We start from the raw sequence: 24,367 nt of genomic DNA on the forward strand, positions 1-24,367 counted from the left end.
TCATTTGCCGTCACCGGCACCATTCCTCAACTCTGCAGGAGTTCGATGGGTCAAGGAGTCAAACTCTCCCAAACCATCCCAGTCTCCTGGGGACTGGATTCCCCCAACAAGGTGAACAAAATCCACTGGCCTCTGGATAACAAGCTTTTTCTTTGTAACTCTGTAAGCCAGGCTATCGGCTAAGGTCCCCAGTTAAAAACTTTTAAAGGAAGCAAGAAGATCGAAACCAGGAAGATGGGGAGGCGACTAAAACAGGAGGACGACCCACCCACCTAACGCGAAGGAGAGACCGCTTGCAGGGCTGACGCTTCACTAGGAGCCAGGAAAGGTGCGGAGGGCGTCAGGCGTCGCAACCCCCACCCACTGGGTGAGAACGGAGGACCTGCAAAGCCAGGGGCCAACTGGAGGCCTGAAGGAGGGCGCGGGGCGGGGAGGGGGTGGGACGTGGACACAAGGGAGCGGCAGGGTCCGGCTGAGCACCACTAGGGTCTAAGTAACGGCGGGGCAAAGCCGACAAAGGTCTGCCAAAGGAGGAGACGCCGAAGCTTGCAGCTTCACTCACCTGCCAGACGTTCGCCCCGCGGACAGAAGAACGGACGCAGCCCCGGCGCTTCCCCTCCTGCCGGACACAGCCCCTGCCGCCGCCGGAGCTCCAGGACCCGAGAGGACAGGGTGGTACCGAAGCAGGCAACGCGGCGACCGGACCCGAGCCGAGGGAGGCGTACATAGGGGGCACCGGGGGGCTTGGGAAGGCAACTCTGTGCTTCGCCTTCCTTACCGGTAGCCAACAATGCTTCCCAGGAACAGCATCCTGCCAGCCTCAGCCCGCTGCTCCCGGGCCTTCACCCGCAGCTCCCCTCCCCACCCCCCAGCAGCGGCCGGGTTTCCGGCGGCCACACCCCGCCCCCTCGCTACTTGGCCTCCGCCATCTTGTCGGAAGCGGGAAGAATGCAGTGCGCAGGCGTGCGCCGAGCTTGCCGGCGTCCGCTAGCCTCGCGGAGAGGGAACTATATAATGCGCAGCCGTGTCGGCCGCTGCGCACGGCTGCTGTGTTCCGCTTCGGCGTCGGTGTCTTCTACCTTGCACGGGTGCTGCCGGCTTTTCCTGAATTGTACTGCGGCCAGGTTAATACACCCTTCTGCGCACCCCACAGTCATTCTGCAAAAACCTGTCTCGTGCCTACTATGTGCCAGGTCCCAGGCTAGGCGCTGATGATAGATTAGTAGAACTCGGCTCCAGCGCTAAAGATGCTCATAATCTAGTGAAAAAGCGAACTTTTTTTTCTAGTGAGAGAGTAATTTCCTAAATTCTTGTTTTGTAACTGTACACGGCCTCCTCTCTCTTGACCCCGCAATTTTAATTCAAAACATACCTCTTCTAGGAAGTCCTCCCTGTCACACAGTTTGATCAGTTCTTTTACTTTGCGTTACCTCTTTAGCTTTATTTCATTCAGCATTAATTCAACAAATATTTGAGTGTCTGTTATATACTAGATATGATTCTAGGTTTATAGCAGTAAGTAATATAAACTCATGGGACTTACATTCTAGGGGAGAAAATAAACAATAAAAGACTAAAAGAAATCAACAAAATAATGCTCGATAGTGAAAAGGGATGGGAAGATAACAAACCACAAAAAGATGATGGAGAGTGAGAAGTGGTAGTTAGCGAGCGATCTCTCTCCAGAGATGACACTTGATCTGAGGCCTGACTGACCATAGGGGCTAGAAGTCATGAGACCATCTGTGGCAGAACCTTCCAGACAGAGGAAAGAGCAAAAGCAGAGGTGTGAGGTGGGAATGAGACCAGCACTTAAGGGACAGAAAGAATAGGTGGCATGGACATCTGGGGAGGAAATGAGGTCAGAGGGAGGCAGGGGCCAAATTAGGTAGGGCATTGAGGCCATGGTAAGAGTTGGAGTTTACTCCAAGCGGCCCCTCTGTCTCGGTGACACTGCCCGAACTACTCCTCCTCAGTCACTTCTAGCTCCTGACTGCCTCACTGCACGTGCTGATTCCACTGTCTTGAAGACCCTTGCTCTGGTTCTTTACACATCTAGCTTGTCATCTTTCATGTTTCAGTTTAAATGTCACCTCAGAAAGGCTATCCTTCCTAAACTAAGTCTCCCTCCTGCCCTCTCATTAGTCTCCATCATTGCACCTGATCATTTCTTCCAGGGCACTCAACATATTTTTAAATTATATGTTCATTATTTTTCACTGGCTCCCCACTAAACTGTGAACTCCACGAGAGAGGGAAGATGTTTCATGTACCAGTGAATACCCCATGCCTAGCTCCATGCCTGGCATGGGTGGTCACTCAATATGTTTGTTGTATTCGTGAATGTGGAAGTTTGTCAGCACCTAAATAGTCAATGGTATACTACATTGTTTTGCACTTGTTGGCTTTTAAAATTAAATGCAAGTCATTTCCTGTTTATGTCTCCTCTGCTAGATTATAAATAGGAATGAGAGAGAGAGAGGGGGAGAGAGGGAGAGAAAGAGAATGAGATGAAAAAGAGTAGGTGATGGTGGGGTAGTGGGCAGAGATTGTATTGCATATTTTTTTAATAAATGTACTTTATTTATTTTTGGCTGCGCCGGGTCTTCGTTGCTGCGCGCAGCCTTTCTAGTTGCGGCGAGCGGGGCTACTCTTTGTTGCGGTGCGCAGGCTTCTCATTGCAGTGGATTCTCTTGTTGCGGAGCACGGGCTCTAGGTGTATGGGCTTCAGTAGTTGTGGCTCGTGGACTCAGTAGTTGTGGCTCAAGGGCTCTAGAGCTCAGGCTCAGTAGTTGTGCTGCACGGGCTTAGTTGCTCCGCAGCATGTGAGATCTTCCTGGACCAGGGCTCAAACCCGTGCCCCCTGCATTGGCAGGCAGACTCCTAACCACTGCACCACCAGGGAAGCCCTGTATTGCATATATTGATATTTGCAGAACTAGAAGGACAAAGGCTTCAATTTAATGGAGCACCTATTATATGTGCTGTGTACTCTGCTAGACACTTAATCCTCACTACACCCCTGCTAGGTAGTTATCCTTGTTTTTATACATAGAAAACTTTAGAGAGATTAAGTCACTTGCCCAGTGTTCTACATTAAGAGATAGTGCCGAGCCTAAAGCCCATGTCCTTCCCATCTAGAGAAACTGGATTTCGAGATGGGTTTGTTTGGTGATTTGAGTCTGTGTCATTAGCAGGCTTTCATTAGCGATTTCAGCTACTGCCACTTAAGAATCCCAATCATACTGCTATTCTTGTGCAGGATCTCAACAAAGGGCCTGATTGGAAACTGCTGTCATTCTTTTCTTTCAGACTAGAGCAGAGCTCATTTTACCATTTCCTTTTCATGTCTTTTTAAAATTTGTATTTCTTTTTATTAATAACTTTTATATGCTTGATCAAAGAGGAGATACAGAAAAATGGGTGCATTCCCTAAATGCTAGCTGCATCCCCTCAGTTAGGCTTGTTACTGTATGACTAACTCTTTCATCTAGGTTCCAAGTAATACTTTAGTCATCAAAAACAGTTCTCTGGCAAAGAGTGACAGGGTTACTGCAACAGTCACTTATCCCATCTACTCATCAGAATTACACACCATCGTTTGTATACTGTTAACTCACAATAACACACACTTGTCAACCAAACCCAGTTAGTCCATAAGCAAACCAAGTAGTGGGTGGGAATATATACCGAAAAAGACTCCTCCACCTTCTACCCCACTGTAGTATGATTCCTCCTCGGAATAAATCCTGGAATCAAGGCAATGTCTTTGGTTACTATGGTATTCTCTCCTCTTATGGTTAACATCTGTTATGGATTGAATATTCTCCCACCCATCAGAAGATATGTTGAATTCCTAATCTCAAGTACTAACCAGTATGAACTTGTTTGGGAGTAGGATCATTGCTGATGTAATTAGTTAAGTTAAAATGAGGTCATACTAGGGCTTCCCTGGTGGCGCAGTGGTTGAGAGTCCGCCTGCCGATGCAGGGGACACGGGTTTGTGCCCTAGTCCGGGAGGATCCCACATGCCCCAGAGCGGCTGCGCCCGTGGGCCATGGCCGCTGAGCCTGCGCGTTGGGAGCCTGTGCTCCGCAACGGGAGAGGCCACAACAGTGAGAGGCCTGCGTACCGCAAAAAAAAAAAAAAAAAAAAAAAAAAAAAAAAAAATGTGGTCATACTAGAGTAGGGTGGACCCCTAATCCAATAACTAGTGTCTTTATAAGAAGACAGCCATATGAAGAAAGAGACACACAGGGAGAAAGCCATGTGATGACAAAGGCAAAGATTGGAGTTATGTAGCTACAAGCCAAGGAACACCAAAGTTTGCTAGCCAACCACTAGAATTTAGGAAGAGGCAAGCAAGGATTTCTCTACAGGTTTCAGAGGAAGCATGGTCCTGTCAATACCTTGATTTCAGATTTATAGCCTCCAGAACTGTGAGACAATAAATACCCATTATTTTAAGCTTCCCGGTTTGTGGCACTTTGTTACAGCAGCCCTAGAAACAAATACACCATCGTGTGTGTGTGTGTGTGTGTGTGTGTGTGTGTGTGTGTGTGTGTGTGTACATATATACACACACACATATATATATGTATATGCTAGGGCCTGAAGTAGAGGAAAGAGGTGGGGATGAGCAGTGAGGAGTTCTGGGTTACTGTCTCAATTTGGCAGCAACCTGCTGCAGGACTTTGGGGCCAGTCCCTCTACCCCACGGAGCAAGTCTCCTGATCTGCATGAACAGGAATTATGATAGCTGCTCTGTCTACCTCAGAGCTCTGCAGCGATAGCTAACAAGTATTCCTCCAGAGATGACATAACCAAGATGACCTGACAGCTACTGAGAAACAATTATGCAAAAAAAACCAGGGTTCCTGCCCTGGGGAATTTTACAGTCTGGCTAAGGAGAAAGGTACTTTCCTGTGATAATATAACTAGCACAGGTCAAGTGTCAAGTGTATAGTTTGGATCTGATTCACTGTTGATGTGAAAGAAGAATCATTGTGGACTGGGGTGGAGAGGAGAGAATTCATGAAGAACCTTAGCAGAAAAGGCATTCGTTAGAAGAATATTGGGTGCCTGTAGGATATACAGGAGCAACACTCAACATTACGCCCAGAACTGGTCCCGAGGAGCCACCCCGGTATCCACTGCTGGATACAGATAACCAAACCTGGGACCACCAACAGCACTTGACCTAGACACTGGATGATGTCACTGCTGCCCCTGGAAACAGATACAGTTACTATCGCTGCCACTACTCTCATTAGAACAGAGGGTCACTGTGACTTCACCATGCTAGCTGTCAGTCCCAAGCCTGGGGACAAATGACTGACACAACCCAGTCCTGTGTTAACACTCTAGCTCAATGCTGTCCGATAGAAATATAATGCAAGCCATATACATAATCCTAAATTTTCTAGGAGCCACATTAAGAAAATTAAAGAAAAAGGTGAAATTAATTTTAACAACATATTTTATTTAAGCCAATATATCCAAAATATTATCATTTCAACCTGTGACGCTACTGCATTTCATGTGCTCCATAGCTACATGTGGCTAGTGGCTATCATATATGACAGCACAGCTCTAACTGATAGGGAGGCTGGGAGAATGACCGCATGGACTTTGGATTTCCATTGTGAGAGGTGGGCTCTGCTTCATGAGGAAGGCAACTTCCCAGACACCAGAAGAGGGTTCAGATGCAGTCTTGTGAATGCAAGACAAAGTTGAAGGAAAACAAAGACTGGATTGTAGAGAAAGGGAAATGGTAGTGTAAGGACTTTCATTATCAGTCTTATCCTGTAGTGACTGGGAACCACAGAGGGTTTCTGAACTGGGGAAATCCTTTGAAAAGTTTAAGGAAAGTACCATGCAGATACAGGTATAACTTCAAGAATACTAAAAGTGGAATTAGAATCCTGGATTTTAGTTATGCTTCCTATCTGTGCAGCCTTAGGCAGGTTGTCCCTCTGGATCTGTCTTCTCATCTTCAAGGATGGGGATGATGGTATCTGTCTCTCAGGCTTGTTGTGAGGATTATATGAAATATTGTATGTGAAAATGCATGGCACCTACCAAGCATTCAATAAACGTTACTCAAATCTGGATGAATCTGAGTATTAGAGATCTAGATAAAGAGCAAAGAGGTTGAACTATTTCCCAAAAGCCACGAGGAACATTCTAGAGTGAAAAATCAGAAATATGTATTTCAGATACTTCAATTCTGTCTTAGCTTGAACAAGTTAAAAAAATGTACTTGTTTCCTAAGTAGCCCATTTCTTCCTGGAAGCTTTTACTGGTCATTCCTGGCTGAAGGTGTTCTCTCTTTCCACGGTCCCAGGTTCTCCTTTGGGCAGTATGACATGGTGTGTAGGGCTCATGCCTCATCTTCTTCACCAGGTACATACATGAGGGCAGAATCCATGTCTCATTCATCTTTGTACCTATGCCCTACAATGTCTTGAACTGGAAGCATCCAAATAAACAAGATCAGCAAAATTTGATAATTTTAGAACTTGGTTGATGAGAACCATGAATATCCATTATACCATTCTCAGTGCTTCTGGGTATACTTGGAAACTTTCAAAATAGTTAAGAAAAAAAAAGACATCCAAGAAACTTCTGCTTCAAGATAGCAGACTAAGTACAAGTGTTTACCTCCCTTCTCTCTGTATCCCATTAAAATGTCAGCAGGGCTTAATTTTCAATGAAACTAATGAAGGTTAGGCTCCAAAGACGCCCATTTGCACAGGCCCTTTCCGAGGTCCTGGAAGGTGCCTTAGCAATATGTTCATGTGTTTGTACGATTTTCTAAAACCTGCAAAAGTAATATATTTCAACCACAATTGGTTAAGGGCATTGTCTCTTCCTACTCTGATTTCCCCTCTATCACAGTTCTCCTTGTGTCAGGTAGTATTAGAGTGGTTGGAGTCATTTTGGAATCCAGTTAAAGGGAAGTTGAGCTTGGGATACAATTTGTTAGAGTTGAGTGGGGGAATATTTATATGATTCACAGTCACTTCTGTGAGTAGTATTTTATTGCTAGCCATCCTTGCAGAGGAATAGCTTCCAGGAATACTCCTCCAGCCATTGTCTGACTTTCCCAGTATCGTAACACCAAGGTGCAGGGCCAGAGGTTGTGCTGCAGTATGAACACATCCTATGGCCCTTGTACCAGAAGTACAGAGCCAGAAGCTAGTCTGTAGAAAATTCTTCCAAATTTTATAACTCCTATAAATGAAACCTAATAGAAGCGTCCCCAAATGTGACTACAATCTTAAAAAATTACAAGTTATCAAGCTAAAAAATAAACTTATCAGTAATAAAAAATTTTTTGATCAACCATACTTGAAGAAACACTGAATGATCTTTTCAACTGATACAAATATGATAAAACAAAATCACTGTCATATGCAGAGGCAAGTAAAGAGAATCCAGACAAAAAATGTAGGGAAAAAGTATTATAGAAGTATGTCAGGCAGTAAAATAATAAACATACTATATTGTTTTTTGGATTTTGTGATATTTGTGGATTTTATGTTAGCATTCCAAATGTATAATTTGTTGTGATTTTTTCTCATTCTAAATTAATATTTACTTCTTACTTAAATTTGTATTCAAGTTTTCTATTTTTTTCTCTTACACAGGGACTCCAAAATTGATCTCTCATAAAACATTGATCCCTGAAATTATAACTGGGGACTTCAACATCCCCCTCTCAGCAACTGATAGAACTAAGAGTCAGAAAATGAGCAAACATATAGAAGACCTAAACAACACAATCAACCAACAGGATCTAAATGACATTTATAGACATTCTACCCACAATAGCAGAATACACATTTTTTTTCTTCAAGCACCAATAATAGACCAAATGCTGGGTCAGAAAACAAATGTTAACAATTTAAGAGAATTGAAACTATACAAAGTATGTTCTCTGACCATTATGGAATTGAATTAAAAATCAATAAGAGAAAGGCAACAGGAAATTTTCCAAATACTTGGAAATTAAACAACACCCTCTAAAATCATACCTTTTTTGGAATTCCCTGGTGGTTCAGTGTTTAGGACTCTGTGCTTTCACTGCTGAAGGCCCGGGTTCAGTCTCTGGTCAGGGAACTAAGATCCTGCAAGCCACGCAGTGCAGCCTAAAACAAACAAAAAAATCACATCTTGTCAAAGAAGAAGTCTCAAAGGAAATTTAAAAGAATACACAGAACTGGGACTTCCCTGGTGGTCCAGTGGCTAAGACTCTGCACTCCCAATGCAGGGGGCCCAGGTTCGATCCCTGGTCAGGGAACTAGATCCCATATGCCACAACTAAGAGTTCGCATGCCTCAACTAAAGATCCCACATGCCACAACTAAAGATCCCACATGCAGCAACAAAGATCCCGCATGCCACAACTAAGACCCAGCGCAGCCAAATAAATAAATATTAAAAAAAAAAAGAATACACAGAACTGAATGAAAATAAAAATACAACATTTCAAAATTTCTGGGTTACAGCTAAAGTAGTGCTGAGAAGGTAATTTATGCATTAAATATTACTCAGAAAAATTAGAAAGATTACATTAGGAAAGTCTCATATCAATAACCTTAAGAAGCTAGAAAAAAGAAAGAGCAGAAATCAATGACACTGGAAAACAAAATAAAACAAAACAAACAAATGCAACAAAAAGCTAGTTAATAGACTTCCAGCAAGACTGCCAAAGGGAGAAGACACAAATCATCAATATCAGTAATGAAACAGTTTATCATTATAGTTCCTGCAGCCTTTAAAGGAGTAATAAGGGAATATCACAGACACCAATAACTTATAATTCAACAACTCAGAATAGACCAATTCTACACACCACCAAAACTCAAACAAGATGAAATAGAATAGTCCTATAACCATTAAAGAAATTGAACTTGTCATTATAATTCCCTGGAAAAAGAAATGGAGAATCCTTTCAAGTATTCTGAGAAAAATGAGCACCAATTTTATACAATCTGTTCAGAGAACAGAAGAGGAAGGAACACTTCTCTATTCACTTTATAAGACCAGTATTACTATGATACCAAAATTAGATAAAGACATTACAATAAAGAAAACTACAGACCATCTCCCTTAAACTTAGATGAAAATATCATCAACAAAATATTAGCAAATCAAATCCAACACTGTATTAAAAAATATACATGACCGAGTAGGACTTATTCCAGGTATGCCTGACTGTTTAACATTTTAAAAAAAATCAAATCAATGTAATCTACATATCAATAGGCTAAAGAAGAAAAATCATATGATCATTATCAATTGATTCAGAAAAGCATTTGACAAGGTCCACATCCAAAACCTATTCATGACAAAACGTGGACCTGCTCCCTGACCAAGTGTACATAAAAGGGAAAACATCCATGAATGTTGAGAATGGGAGAGTGTTCCATCAGTTCATTAGAGATTTTTGACAAGTATCTGTAAGACAGGAAGTGACAGAAGAACCAAGGTGGAGGAAAGACTCCAGTCCAGAACATAAGGGGAGGAAGACTCCAGCGGAGGACCACTGCAGAGGTGGTTGCTAGTTCTTCTTGGAGAAGTCTAGCAAAGACACAGTTTAGCCAGTCATAGTTACAAACAGAAATGGGATATGGAGCACTGTCAACACTAGTGCTTCCCAACCATTTTTATGTCATGGCACATGTGGGAAATAATAATATGTGTAAGGGATGGTTTTAAGGAAGTGATTTCAGATCAACAACTTTCATATGACTTTGTCTCTAAAACTGATTTGCCTGAGAAGGCATCCAGAGTCATACTGGTTCTCTTTCTCGACTCCATTTTCACAATGGCTATCCCACCACTTTACCAGAGAGAAGCAAGCATTTCTCAATGATTCATTGCCCTGAATGCCAAGCAAAAGAATAATTTAACATTTATTAATGCCCTATTAATTCCCCCAGTCCATCTCATTAAGACATTGATTTCTAATTTTACTTTTTGTGCTGGTAGTTTTTCTTTAATCAATAAGAATAATTTTAAAACACATTACCTTATGCTTACAAAAATAAAAATATAAGAAATTAAATTAAATTTGTTTCTAGCAGAGAAGTATGATAGGATTATTAATAAAGATTTTCAGACACTTCCATTTCTGGATAAGATGGAGTAATAAGTACCAGGTACACCCTCAAGCTTTAAACAACCCCAAACTGGATGAAATATGTGAAGCAATGTTTTTGTTTGTTTGTTTTTGAGGCACTGGACACCTGGCAGTGGAGAACAGTGAGCCCTGAAAGACAGGAAGCAAATATCATACCTTAGATGTTTCTCTTGCTTGTTTGCTCTAAGGAGGCCAGCTGCCACGTTGTGAGCTGCTTTATTGAGAGACCCATATGGCGTGGAACAGAGGAGGCCTCTGGCCAAAAGCCAGCAAGATACTGAGGTTCTTAGTCCAACAGTTCACAAGGAATGCAATCCCACAACAATCATGTGAGTGAGCCTGGAAGTGGATCCTCTCCCAGTCAAGCCTTCAGATGATACCACAGCCTTGGCTAACAGCTTCATAGAAAGACCTTGAGCTACAGGGAGCCACATAATTCATAAACTATGCTCAACTTCCTGACATATAGAAACTGTGAAATAATAGCTATTGTTTTTAGCTGCTAAGTCTTAGAGTAATTTGTTACACAGCAACAGATTAATACAGGAAGAAGATTAATACATGAGAAGGGATATATTCCATTTCTAACACTGCTGGAATTTGACAAAGAGCAGGCTTAAAAATCTTCATCACATAACTAATTACACATTTTAACTCTTTGCCTTCTATCTCTTGTACCTGCTTCAACTTTTCATTCATAATAGAATAAACTGACATTTATCTAAGCTCCACCTATTCCTTAAAGCTTTCCAACTAAAGTGACTAAATGTAATAAAGTAAGCAGCCAGAGAGTCTGTGTTTTTCCATCTAATGATAGAAAAAAAGAAAACACTCCATCTGGGTAGAAATTGATAATTAGCCATATCCAATTCCTGGACATCTGGCTTTTAAATGAAACTGGACATAGTAATGTTTGTTTCCAGGGGCATTCTTTTACCGAAAATGCAACTTATTCTTTTGGTCTTTAAAGCATAACATCAATACACTTTTAAATATCAAGTTACCAAAGATTTGTCTCAATTTTTTTACATATTACCATGGTGTTACATGTTTATTGTATAAAATTTGTAAACCGCAGAAAATTGCAAGAAGAAGGAAAGAAACCTCACCATCCAAGATAATTGTTCACATTTTGATGACTATCTTCCCATATTTGACTTTAAAAATAAAAGGAATTTCAGAATAATATATTTGCCCTGAACAACAAATCCTCATTAGCAACAAGAGAATATTTTAATGGATGAAATTTAATGAAGAACACCAAACCATTTATGCCACTGAAATCCACATCCATTTTCTCACACAGTTTAAGATGTGGCTGATGACATTGATATTTTAGCCCTGACAACCAGTCTGAATGGCTCAGGGAAATATCCCACAAGGCTAAAGCAGCCCTCGCTGCTTTTGAGGGTAGTGGCGCTTGGGGAAGCAACATAGGTTTGCACCCATTCTCCCTTCATACTGCCTCTGCTGCTACAGAATCTGTGGTGGGGCAGGGGCCCATAGCCTTGCACTCGGATACTTAATGGGCTGGAGCCAGCTCAAAGAAGTGCTAGAAAACTGATTGTTACATTTCAGGAATTTTGTGAGCTAGTTCTTAAACACAGTCATTATTAAAAATTTGATGATGTAAGCTTTCAATTAAATAAATTACACTCAGAGCAAAGGTTATACTCAAAACTCATCATTTTAACTTATTTTACTACATTTTGCTGTTGCCTGTGTTCCTGATGCTGTTTCCATCTACTGTATCTGGATGGTGGAAATAGTGTATAATGGTGTGCTGGAGGACTTCTCTTTGTCCAGTGATTTCACGTTGGTAGTTTGGAATTGTTCAGTGTGAGAGTATTTAAACCGTGGAAATAGAAGGATGCTCCAAATTTGGGCTCAATTTATTGTTTTGTTGATTGTATAGTGATGGAGAAAATGTTAATACTGTAGATTAAACTTAAAAACATGTCGTGTCTATAGCTGTTACATTGTGACTAGCACAAAGTTCAAGGAACTATTCCTCCAGTATTCAAAAACTATTATCAAATTCATCCAAGTCACTCAGGTCATTGATGAATAATGAGTCAAGTTCCAACACATATCTTTGTTGTTTCACTTTCATCTTAATCATTAATGTCAGTGAAAATAACAGCCAGGATTCTTGTCAAAACTACACTTGTTTGTTATTTACAATGGTATGTTGGCTACAGATACAAAAGTTCAGCAAAAATCAATGAAACATTCACTGGGAATCAATTGGCTATATGGAATTCACACTAAAGAATAATGTATATTCTATTATTATTTATAAACTATGTGTTCTATATCCTTTATATCAGTAGAATTTAAAATAAATCTGTGTGTGCATTCATGTGTGTGTTTCAGAAAGCTCATTGTTAATCATTTACTAATACACTTCTGTTCAGAGCAAATGCTTCCCTTTGCCCCACTCACCATAGCCTCCAGCAGATCTCTTTCAGCTAGGCACAGACTGATAAATCAATAGGGAAAAGGAGTGAAAGAAAAGAGCTGGGAGAAAAGCAGAAAGGGGAGGAAGAAATGGAAAAGAAATAAAGGAAAGAGAAAGTTCTCCTTGTCTTGTCTTTCAACATCAGTCAGCAGCTGTCTACGAGAAAGGAGACAAACCATTGCACAACCCGTGTGGGCTGAAATAAAACATGTGTGGGGTTAGCTGGCAACCCCACTTGTAGAGAGCTAAGAAGCCAGCAGTCTCCGTCAACAGTGACCATACCAACTCTGGGTCAGAGGTTGTTTTAGGGTTTTTTTGTTTGTTTGTTTTTAACATTTAAAAAATTTAGGTATAATTTATACACAGTAAAATTCCTCATAGAGTACAGTTCTATGAGTACAGTTCTATGAGTTCTAGTCATGTAACTACCGCTGCAATCAAGATATAGAATAGTTCCATCATCCCCCCAAATTCACTTAAGCCTATTTGTGATCAACCCCTCTCCCCATCTCCAGGTGCTGACCAATGTTTCCTATCCCTCTGGTTTTGTTTTGTTTTCCAGAATGACATTTAGAAGGACTCATATAGTATGTAGACTTTTGAGTCTAGCTACTTTCACTTAACATAATGTATTAGAGATTCCCTCATGTTGTTGCATGCATCAGTAGTTCATTTCTTTTTATTGCAGTATACAGATTGCAGTATACAGTACCACAGTTTGTTACCCATTCACTGGTTGAGGAACACTTGTGTTGTTTTTAGTTTAGAATGATTATGAATAATTCCACTTGTTTATTTACTTACTTAAAGACCTTTTTGGAAGAGCAGATTTAGGTTCACAGCAAAATTGAGAGGAAGGTACAGAGATTTTCCACATATCCTCAAGCACCTCCCTACATGAATCAGCTTCTGCATTATTAGCATTACTCACCAAAATGGTACATACATCTGTTACCAAGTATGAAACTACCGTGACACATCACAATCACTCAAAGTTCATATTTATCTTAGGTTCACACTTGGTATTGTACATTCTGTGGGTTTGGACAAATGTATAGTGATGTATAGCCATAATTAGAATATCATACAGAGTATTTTCACTGCCCTTAAAATCCTCTGTGCTCTGCCTATACCTTTACCGCCCCTTCCCAAGAAACAGTGATGTTTCTATTATTGCCATAGAGTTGTCTTTTCTAGAATGTCATATGATTGGAATCATACAGTATGAAGCCCTTTCAGATTGGCTTCTTTCACTTAGTAATATGCATTTACGTTTCCTCCATGTCTTTTAATGACTTGATAGTTTATTTCTTTTTAGTGCTGAATAGTATTCCACTATATGGCTGTATTACAGTTTATTTATTCATTCATCTACTAAAGTACATTTTAGTTGCTTCCAAGTTTGGGCAATTATGAATAAAGCTGCTATTAACATCTGTGTGCAGGTTTTTGTGTGGATATGTTTTCAATTCCATTGAGTAAATACCAGCATGATTAATGGATTGTATAGTAAGAGTAAGAAACTTACAAAACTTAGTTTTGTAAGAAATTGCCAAACTGTCTTCCAAAGTGGCTGTACCATTTTGTATCCCCATCAGCAATGAATAAGAGTTCCCATTATTCTACATCCTTGCCAGCATTTGGTGTTGTCAATGTCCCAGATTTGGTCTTTCTAATAGGTGTGTAGTGGCACTTGTTTTTTATGATTGAGTCTAGAGAACTCCTTACATATTCTGGATACAAATCTTTTAAACGACATGCATTTTACAAATATTTTCTCCCAGTCTGTAGCTTGTATTTTCATTTTGTGGTGTCTTTTGAAAAGGAGAAGTTTAAAATTTTGAAATCCAAGTTATCAGTTGTTTTTTAAATAAAACATGTTTTTGGTGCTATATCTAAGAAAATTTGTCTAACTCAAGGTCAAAATGTTTCTCCTATGATTTCTTCTAGAAGTTTTATAGTTTATAGGTTGTACATTTATGTCTATGATCTATTTTTGCATATAGCACAAGATAAGGGTAGAGGTTCCTTTTGTTGTTGTTGTTGAACATGGATGTTGTAATTTGCTCACCAGTTCCCAGGGGTTAGTAAATTCCTGAGACAGGAAGCTTGGAGGAAGGCTCAGGCCTATTCTTCTTCTACCTTGAACTGGAGGGAATGGGAAGGCAGGCAGGTGCTAAGAAAGAGAGGCATTGTTTCCTTTCACTCTAGTGGCAGGAATAAAAGGCTTTAAGAAAATTATTATTGAAGCAAGAAAAGTCTTCTATTACAGGGCTATCTTTCCTCCTATACTTGTTCACACACACACACACCATAACCAGGTGTCACTAATCTAGTATTCTGAGGCGGAAGAGAGGTCAATTATCTTTGTAAAAATATTTTATGCTGGGATGTAGAATGGAGGTCACTTTGAAATACAATAACATCATCTCTTCTTTTGTGTGCAGTTTCATTTCACAAGTAATAGGTTTTTTTTTCAAACAGAATTTGCTTTGACCTAATCCTTTAAATTGTACATGCAACCAAGCAATATGTGAGTACAAAGGTGAGTACATATTAATTCTAAAATTGATTCTATTTATTAAATGTTTTACTTTTCTCAAATGCTTACTGTAGTGTATTATTTATGTTTCAAACCCCTTTACTCATCCATGCTGTCTCAGTAAAACCTTAAGAGCATAGCATTACATTAATCTCCACAGCAATTAATATCATAAACCCCAGATTATGGCTTTGTTACTAAATGTAGCAGATGGGAGACAGAGCTGAGAAAAATAAAGCTCCCTTCAAAACATGGTATTTTAAAAACTGTTATTAAAACTGATAGTGGAGGGAATACAGGAGTAGTAGCTCAAAGTAACTTGCATAATATTTACCTAAATTCCTTATTTACTTCTAAGAAATGTGCTTAGGGCCAAAATCTTATTTCACAAATTAGCTCATAGGAGTTACATAAGAATGAAATAGAACATTTTGGCAAAATCTCACCATAAGGAACTACTTGGATGTATCGTTTCTAGGTGTATTACCCATAAATTTCTATTACAAACTGGCTTTTCAGGTATTAAACACAGAAGATGCTGGACTTGCCTTTAGTAAAAGAACAAAAGGGTCCCTTTGGGTACCAGAATTTAATTACTTTCTGGCTGAGGTTGGAGAAACATGATGCCCACCATTTATTCCTGCTGGAGGAGATAGAAAGTTACAGGGGAAGAGAAGAGGGGGAACGGGCTCCATTCCTGAACTTAGAACCATCAAATCCTGATGCTAGGAATTTAGGAAGAGTATCCCTAGAGAGCACAGAGCTTCCCTTTCTTGGTGCTTTCTGAAACAAAGGAAACAAGCCAGATCTCAGATGGACTCTTGTCCTGGACTGAAAAGCTTGCAGAGGGCAGGGTGGCAGTGAGGGTGGTAGCATGGATTGGTTTAGTTTCCACTTCTGCCTCTAGCTCCTTGGCTGAAAGCTTTTAGACTTAGGGGACAAAAGACTTCTGGGTCCCTAAGGTCCCCAGTGAACCATTTGGGCGGGGTCATCCCAAGCAGCATTTGACTAAAATTACCAGAGTGTCAGCTGGATCAATGTGATTCTGAAAATTGAGGCAAATTGCCAAATAATTCTGTTCAAACATACAGCTGGCTGACGCAAAAGTAGTCTTTTTGGCTTATCTTTGATAACAATAAAAGTTATTCACATCATTTAGTAAGTATACGTGAGAATTAAAATAATTTTTTAAGGAAAATGTATATATTAATGTGGATGAAGTTGTTAGAATACATTTATCCACAGCATTTACTAAGAGCAGATGACAATGTCTAAAAGACAGACTCTGATGGCAAAATTATAGAGTGAAGTATGAAATCTACACATACCTTAATCTTAGGGGTAAGAGTCATAATGGTGACTTCCTCCATTGCTGTTAGGAAGCATGTAATATTCTGGGTAAAAGGGGGCTCTTTGAGGCAATCAGTGGCTCTAATATACCAAGAATACCACACATCTTTCTTTAATTTTCGATCTTAGTTTACTAGGCTGAAGTTAGTGTTGGTATTAGTTAGTGAAGGTATTATTCTAATCTATATCCAAAGAGTTTACAATTCCTGGGCTCACAGAGCTCATGCTACTGCAAATTCCATCTTGTCATTCCACTATGTACTAGAGTGATGTGAGCTTTGCACTGGGCAAAGCTTCAAAGAGTTGGCAAGAAAATGAAGGGCCTGCCCCAAAGAATGTCCTGCTTCAGCCTCCACTGAGGAAAAATTCTTCAGTGGAGCATACCAGCTGCCACAGAAAAGCAGGAGTACAAAATCCCTATCAGTGAGCCTAGAACCCACACTGTCCAACTTGAAAGTACATTGGTATTTGTTGAAGCTCACTATAGAACAGGCTATTGCCAAGTTCTCATGGTAAAAGACAAATAGAATCTTTTTTTCATTAGAAAGAAATGTTCATAATAAATATGATACATTTAAAATTGGATTTTATTGTGAAGATAGACTATTTTTTTTAAGGTTAGCATTATCTTAATTTAAATATCTACAAAATGAGCTTCTTCCTTTGTACGTTCAGTGACTCTAGTTTATTTTCCCCAAATACATCACATAATCAAACATTCCCACCAAGCTAAGAATAGGAACAAGCTGTTAGTAAGAGGGAGTGATGGGTGGGGACTAGACCTGCCAAGACTTAATGATTATAAATGATCCTAAGTTTAAAAAGGCAGAGATTTGGGCTTCCCTGGTGGCGCAGTGGTTGGGAGTCCGCCTGCCGATGCAGGGGACACGGGTTCGTGCCCCGGTCCGGGAAGATCCCACATGCCGCGGAGCGGCTGGGCCTGTGAGCTGTGGCTGCTGAGCCTGCGCGTCCGGAGCCTGTGCTCCGCAACGGGAGAGGCCACAACAGTGAGAGGCCCGCGTACTGCAAAAAAAAAAAGGCAGAGATTTCCCCCCACTCCATTGTGTTATAACATCTTGCAACAGTAGCACAAATGCTGCTTTAATTTACAACAAAATGGCAGTATTCCTTAGGTCTGGTGACTTAAAGAAGGAATTCTCCCCTGACCTCCTCCCGTAGTGGGGCAGAGTGGGCCAGATGCAGCTCTCTTGCCCTTTGACTTCTTCAAAAGCAGATAACTGATTTTTTAAAATATCATGCTTTTCTTGTTTCGGATTAAGCAAAATGAAAGTTTATTACAAAGAGAATGTTGATTGGCTATTCCTCATCTCTGGTGAAGATGGAGAGCGAGGAATAGGGTTCAACTTCATTAGAAGGAATTTAGGGTTGACAGAGGAAGAATTTCGTGAATCCAGGAGTTATGAGGCACAGAGCAGATCCTGATGAATGTGCTTTTCCTGTCCTTGGAGAACTTGCAGGAACAATAAGACATACATTCACGGGGAGAACTTGCAGGGACAATATGGCATACATTTAGGAGGAAGGAGGGGGTGATAACTGTAGGAATGGAATCAGGAATGCAAAATATTAGTTACGGAATAACAGGCCGCTCAGTTGCTAAGGAATCCTAAAAATAGGGATGAGTGACTGGCTGAGAGGGGTGGAGAGGAGTAGATATTTCCGTGGGTTTCATCGGGCAGCCCAGACCTGACAAAGGCAGTGCAGAGCTGCTTCTGCAGCTGCAGCAACAGAGCAGCAGTGAACATGCGCAGCTACCTGACCGCCAGCTATCTTGCAGAGTTATTCTCCACAGTGGCTGCACTTTCTTCCCATCAGGCCGGCCCCAAGGAACAGAGACCTCAGACCCACAGTAAGGGCTGGAGGCTCAGGTCCTAGAGAACAGGGGTCCAGCGCTCCTCCAAGAACTGTACCCATTTACACAACCCCAGTCCCACTCCCATCTACTTTTCACACTGATCCTCCAACTTGGAAATATTTTGGATTACAGACTCACACCCCTCTTTCCACAGGATGTAAAGCTGACTATTGGGGAAGTGATGAAAGGAATCTCAGGGTAAGGAGTAGGGTGGGAGATTTTATTTTAGAGGAAAGTAGTTTTTGTTTTCATCCTGGACAGGTGACCTTTTCAGTCTGATGATTTCTAGTCTGATGATAAAATATTTTAAACAAATTTCACTGCATATCAAATAAATGGAGACACTCCCTAGGGAATGTGCCTGCATAGTTGCCACTTCCTCTAACTGACAGCCTATCAATACTGTGCTACTGTTTTTCTCTAAGAGAAGTTCCTTTAGAGACTGTGATTTTCATCTGTTATTTCCTGCTTGGTGGTGTTTAAAAACATTCTGATGTTGCTATAAGGAAGCACTTTGCTCACCAGCTTATTTTTCTTTTGTTGATGGTAAAGCATGGCAGAAATGCTATTTGGTCACTGTGTGGACACTGGGCAGATGGCAGGAAAATGGAGAGAGGTGGGGACACATGGTAGGGGACATCAATTGTGAAACAGAACCCAACTCTCCTCCTCTGAGCAGGTGTTGCTACAGGACACAGCAGGTTGGGCTCATGTTCTCTGAATGCCTTTGATGCCTTTGTCCATTCTTTAAAAAACTGGCCCCCAGAAAGAAAGCTCAGGGCTGTTTCCACAGATTTCTACTTTAACCTTGATAGCAAAAATATTAGTTCGTGGGCTTGGAGGCTCACTTAGTGACTTTCTGTTTGTGGGGTTACACAAAGGACACCCTAACCCACAGGAAAAAAATCTTGCCCTAAACTTTCACTGAGATTCTTTTTTTTTTTTTCGTCATTATCTCTCTCTGAAAGGCTCTGTTAAATTCAAAAAACAAAAATAAGAAATCCTTAGTAGGAAAGAACTATTATCAGTATTAGACATTATAACCTTACAGTCTGATGACAAACTAATAGGGTATAGGATACAGAATAGCTTTTTTCATTTTTAAAACTAAATATAATTTAGATTCAGTAAACTTTAGCCCTTTTAATGTCCAGTTCTGTTAGTGTTGACAAATAAACACAGTCACGTAACCAGCACCACAAACAAGGTAATATGGAACACTTCCATCACAGCAAAAAAATTCCTCTATATCCCTTTGTGTCAAACCGTTCTCCATTCCTTAGCAACCACTGATCTGTTTTCTGATCTGATAGGTTTGTCTTTTCCAGAATGTCATATAAATGGGCACATATAATATATAGCCTTGTAAATCCGGCTTTATCACTTAGCATAATTCGAGATTCATCCATGTTACTTTCTGTTTCAATAATTTGTCCACTTGTATTGCTGAATAGTATCTCACTGTATGGAGGTACCAGATTTTGTTTATTCATTGCCCAGTTAAGGGACTGCTGTGGACTGAATTGTGTCCCCCCCAAAATTCATATGTTGAATCCCTAACCCACAATATAATTGTGTTTGGAGATAGGGCCTTTGGGTTAAATTGATTATAAACTTAATTAAGGTTAAGTGAGGTCAAAAGGGTGGGGCTCTAACCCGATAGGGCTGGTGCCCTTATAAGAAGAAGAAGAGACACAAGAGTTCCCTCTCTGAGCACACACACTGAGGAAAGGCCATGTGAGCACACAGAGAGAAGGCGGCCATCTGCAAGCCAAGAAGAGAGTCTTTACCAGAAACTGAATCAGCTGGCACCTGGATCTTGGACCTTCCATCTACAAGAACTGCAAGAAAATAATTTCTGTTGTTTAAGCTACCCAGTCTGTGGGATTTTGTTACAGCAACCTCAGCAGACTAATACAGGGACATTTGGGTTGTTTTTATTTTTGTAATTATGAATAAAATTTTTAAATTTAATTTTTAGAAATAGCTACAACACTTTCTTGTGGCTCAAAATTGTAAACAGTAATATTGTAGCCAATCCAATAGATGGGCTTGTTCAGCATATACACCTTATTGTACTGCATAGCACCAACACAGTGTATTATCAAATTTCTTTTTTTTTTGCCAATCTAATAGGTGAAAAATATTGTCAGTGTATTTTAACTGAAATTTTTTTCATATGTTTAGGAGCCCTTTATATTTTCTTTTCTGGTGAACCATTTAACTCTTTTGTCCCTTTTTCTATTGGTCTTTGGTTTTTCATTCAGCATCTTATTTGTAACTGCTATACTAAGTTAATTAGCTGTGTGTTTATAATATGATTTGCAAATTCTTTTTCCAAGTTTCTTTCTTTTATTTGATTTTAGCATGTACTTTAAAATTATGTTTAATGTTTTTGTGTTATAGTTTATAAAGGCCTTTACCATTCTGAGGATTTTCTCTCTTTTTATCATTCTTATATTGCTTACTTTTTGGTAAACGTTTACTTCTTTGATCCATTTGGAATTTATCTTGGTATAAAGGAAAGGTAAGGGTCTGTGGGGAGTTGATTCTCCATGGATCTCTCATGTTTCTGTGCATCTTGTGACAGCTTTTGTTCTGAACTATCTTTTCAAGGATGTTTGTATAATAATCAGCCTTGGGAGATAGAAATAGTGTTTTCCTCCATGTCGAAGGGCAGATTTGTTTGTTGTCCAGCGTGATAAAGGTAATGTTTCCCTTTGGATCAGATTTGCTAGCAGTCCCCTTATAAGATAGAGAATTGCCTACGCTCAGAGTTCCTCAACCATGACACAAACCCATGCAGCTTCCATCTGGACCAAACTCTGCATTACCTAGGGAGCAAGACGAACTAACACAATCGTGAAGCTCATGCTTCTTGCTGGTCCATGAGCAAGAAAATCTTTTGTCTCTGACCTAGGAGTCTCATGTCTTCTGACAGCATCTATGAAAACCTAGCAGGCCAACTTGTTAGCTTACAAGCAGGGTAAAATCTCAGACTCATCACAGTTCTTGACAGGAACTGCCTCTAATTTTTCCATATGGCTGTTACCCCATCACTATTTGTTTTGCAAGTGGGGAATAGTTCCTTTTTTCCCAACTGATTCTAGATGACAATTTTGTTGTATGCTAAATTCTTGTATGAGTTCAGGTTCATTTCAAGCTCAGATTCTATTCAGTCAATCTGTCTATGTGTGTGCTAAAAATTATTGAGACTATATAATGTTTAACATCTGGTGAAATAAATTACCACTTACACTCTTATTTTCCAGGAATTCCCTGTAACTTCCCACATGATTGTTCTGCTCATGAAATTTAGAATCAACTTATCCAGTTTTTAAAAAATTCCTTGTATTTTATTAATGACAGTGTCAGACTTATAACTTAATTTAGAGAGGATTAACATCTTTATGATGTTGAGTCTTCCCATGCAGGAACATGCTATGCCTTTCTTTTCATTCATTTTTTTCTTCAAACACATGAGCTCTGTTGATTTGTGTATGTGAATTTTATACCCTGCTATTTAAAGAATTTTCTTACTATTTGTTGTAGTTTTTCAGTACTTTCTTGGATTTTTAAGTTTTACAATTATAGTAACTAAAATGTAGATAATTTTATTTCTTCTTTTAACACCTCTAAATCCCTTCTTCTTTCTGTTTGGTTTGTCTACTGCCTCAGAAATAATGTTAAATAATTGCAATGGTAGCTAATATTTACAAAACACTTACATGCACCTATCAATTACTTTGTTCCTATCAACCTGTTAATACCTCATAGCAAGCAACCTTAAGATTGTAAGTATTATCATTACCCCATTTACAGAAAGGGAAACTCAGCAGAGAAATATTAAGTAAATTGCCCACAGTCACACAGGTTCTAGGTGGCAAGGTTGGGATTTGAACCTTGGTAGTGGTAGTTGAATACCAAAGTCCACAAGATTTACCAGTTACTGCAAGACCTCTTAAGAGAAGTGTGAGTAAATAAATATCCTTTGTTTCTGACTCTGGTGGAAATAATCCTGGTGGTTTCCCATTAAGTATGATGAAGGCTTCCAGGTTAAGACAGATCTACTCAGTCATGTTAGGGATTGAGAGTTTTTATGAAGAATAGATGTACATTTTTTTCAAGAGCTTTTCCAGCATCAGTGTAGGTAATATTAGATGACTTTTCTTACAAGATCTATTAAAATGAATTAAGTTAATAGAGTTCCTAAAATGGACTTACCCTTGCATCTCTGGAATGAAACCCACTTGGACTTGGTGAGTTATTCTTTTGATGTATTGCTAGATTTGTTTGATAATATTTAATTGATAATTTCTGCATTGTTATTAATAAGTGAATAGGCACAGTTTGACAGTAGAACAAATTCTGGTGTAGAGAAAGTTTTAGTTGGAGACCCCTTAGTGAAGAGGAGGGGCACGTGGTTGATGGCAAGTAGAGGAGTACAACAGCTGTGTGTTCTCATCAAAGGAATTGATGAGGAGATTGAGGAATTCCCAAGCAATAAGAAAAGCATTAAATAGGAACTCTACCTACTTTATACTAGTTCCGTAAGAAATGGTTTCAAATCATTCAAAGCAAATGTTCCTATACCTCCTATATTTTTCCTATACCTCCTATTGTACGCTTTCTATTTAAAATATTCTAGGGCCTTCCCCGGTGGTGCAGTGGTTAAGAATCCGCCTGCCAATGCAGGGACACGGGTTCGAGCCCTGGTCTGGCAAGATCCCACATGCCGTGGAGCAACTAACCCGTGTGCCACAACTACTGAGCCTGCAATCTAGAGCCCATGAGCCACAACTACTGAGCCTGTGTGCCACAACTACTGAAGCCTGTGCACCTATAGCCTGTGCTCCACAACAAGAGAAGCCACCGCAATGAGAAGCCCGCACACCACAATGAAGAGTAGCCCCTGCTTGCTGCAACTAGAGAAAGCCTGTGCACATCAATGAAGACAAAACGCAGCCAAAAAAAAAAAAAAAAAAGTAATTAACTTTAAAAAAGGAAAGCACTAAAAAATAAAATAAAATATTCTAGTGGTCAGAAGGGAAAATCCAGCTAGAATTCTAGTCACACCATTACATTATTAGTTACTAATAAAAGGATAATCAGTTGATAACTGAATCATTCCCTAATGATTCATTCCCCTATGATGATGCATAGCTCTCTGCTCTTTAATGAGCTACAAAGCCATAAATGAGAATAACTGAGGGTCCATGGCTAGACCACAAGGGTTCATTTCATCATGGAGAAAAATTGAAGAAATGCCAGAATGAGAAAAGATGAATAAGTTGACAGCTGTCAAAGTAATGATACTAACTGCCCTTAAGTCCTTTTTATGACTAGTTCTGCCTAAAATAATTCAGTATTGGAAATGCTCAATTCCGTCCTTCCACCAAGGGGAGAATACAGCTCAGTTCCTCTGACGGAGTCCTCTGCTGTTTCCTCAGGGTAGTGTTTGTTAGATGAGAGATGATGGGGCCATCTGTATCAGAATCCCCTAGGTGTTTGCTAAAAAGCAGGGTGCCCAGGCCCTACCTGGGGTGAAACTCTGAAATATAAAATTGTTAAAGTCAGATCATTCTGATGCAGACAGTCCTAGGACCTCATTTTCAAAAACTGTTCCTTAAAGATGGTTAATTTCTCCACTCTACCTTTTGTAGAATCAAAGCAAAATGCCATATTTTATTTTATTTATTTTTTAAATTAATTTATTTATTTATTTATTTTGGCTGCATTGGGTCTTTGTTGCTGTGAGCGGGCTTTCTCTAGTTGTGGCGAGTTGGGGCTACTCTTTGCTGCAGTGTGCGGGCTTCTCATTGCAGTGGCTTCTCTTGTTGTGGAGCATGGGCTATAAGCGCATAAGCTTCAGTAGTTGTGGCACGTGGGCTCTGTAGTTGTGGTTCATGGGCTCTAGATCGCAGGCTCAGTAGTTGTGGCACACGGGCTTAGTTGCTCCGTGGAAAATGCCATATTTTAAATTTATCA

At 40.0% G+C, this 24,367-nt stretch overlaps 1 protein-coding gene across 8 annotated transcripts in view; it reads right to left on the bottom strand.

The window, feature by feature from the left end:
- APC (APC regulator of WNT signaling pathway) overlaps nt 1-842 on the bottom strand; it is a gene marked incomplete at its 5' end in the record, with an annotated part of 135,900 nt that extends 135,058 nt beyond the window's left edge. For 5 of the 8 annotated variants that reach the window (XM_079917400.1, XM_079917399.1, XM_079917398.1 and 2 more), the window contains one exon: nt 563-685. Coding sequence is in view for 3 of the 8 variants with exons in the window: in XM_079917393.1 (XP_079773519.1) it covers nt 563-727 (165 nt within the window). Of the gene's footprint in view, nt 1-562 lie in introns of all 8 variants that reach the window. The other 3 variants (XM_079917393.1, XM_079917402.1, XM_079917401.1) reach the window with 1 other exon arrangement.
- Between the last annotated feature and the right edge of the window lie 23,525 nt (nt 843-24,367).

This window comes from Stenella coeruleoalba (genome assembly GCF_951394435.1).
Source record: "Stenella coeruleoalba genome assembly, chromosome: 3".
Lineage (NCBI taxonomy): Eukaryota > Metazoa > Chordata > Mammalia > Artiodactyla > Delphinidae > Stenella > Stenella coeruleoalba.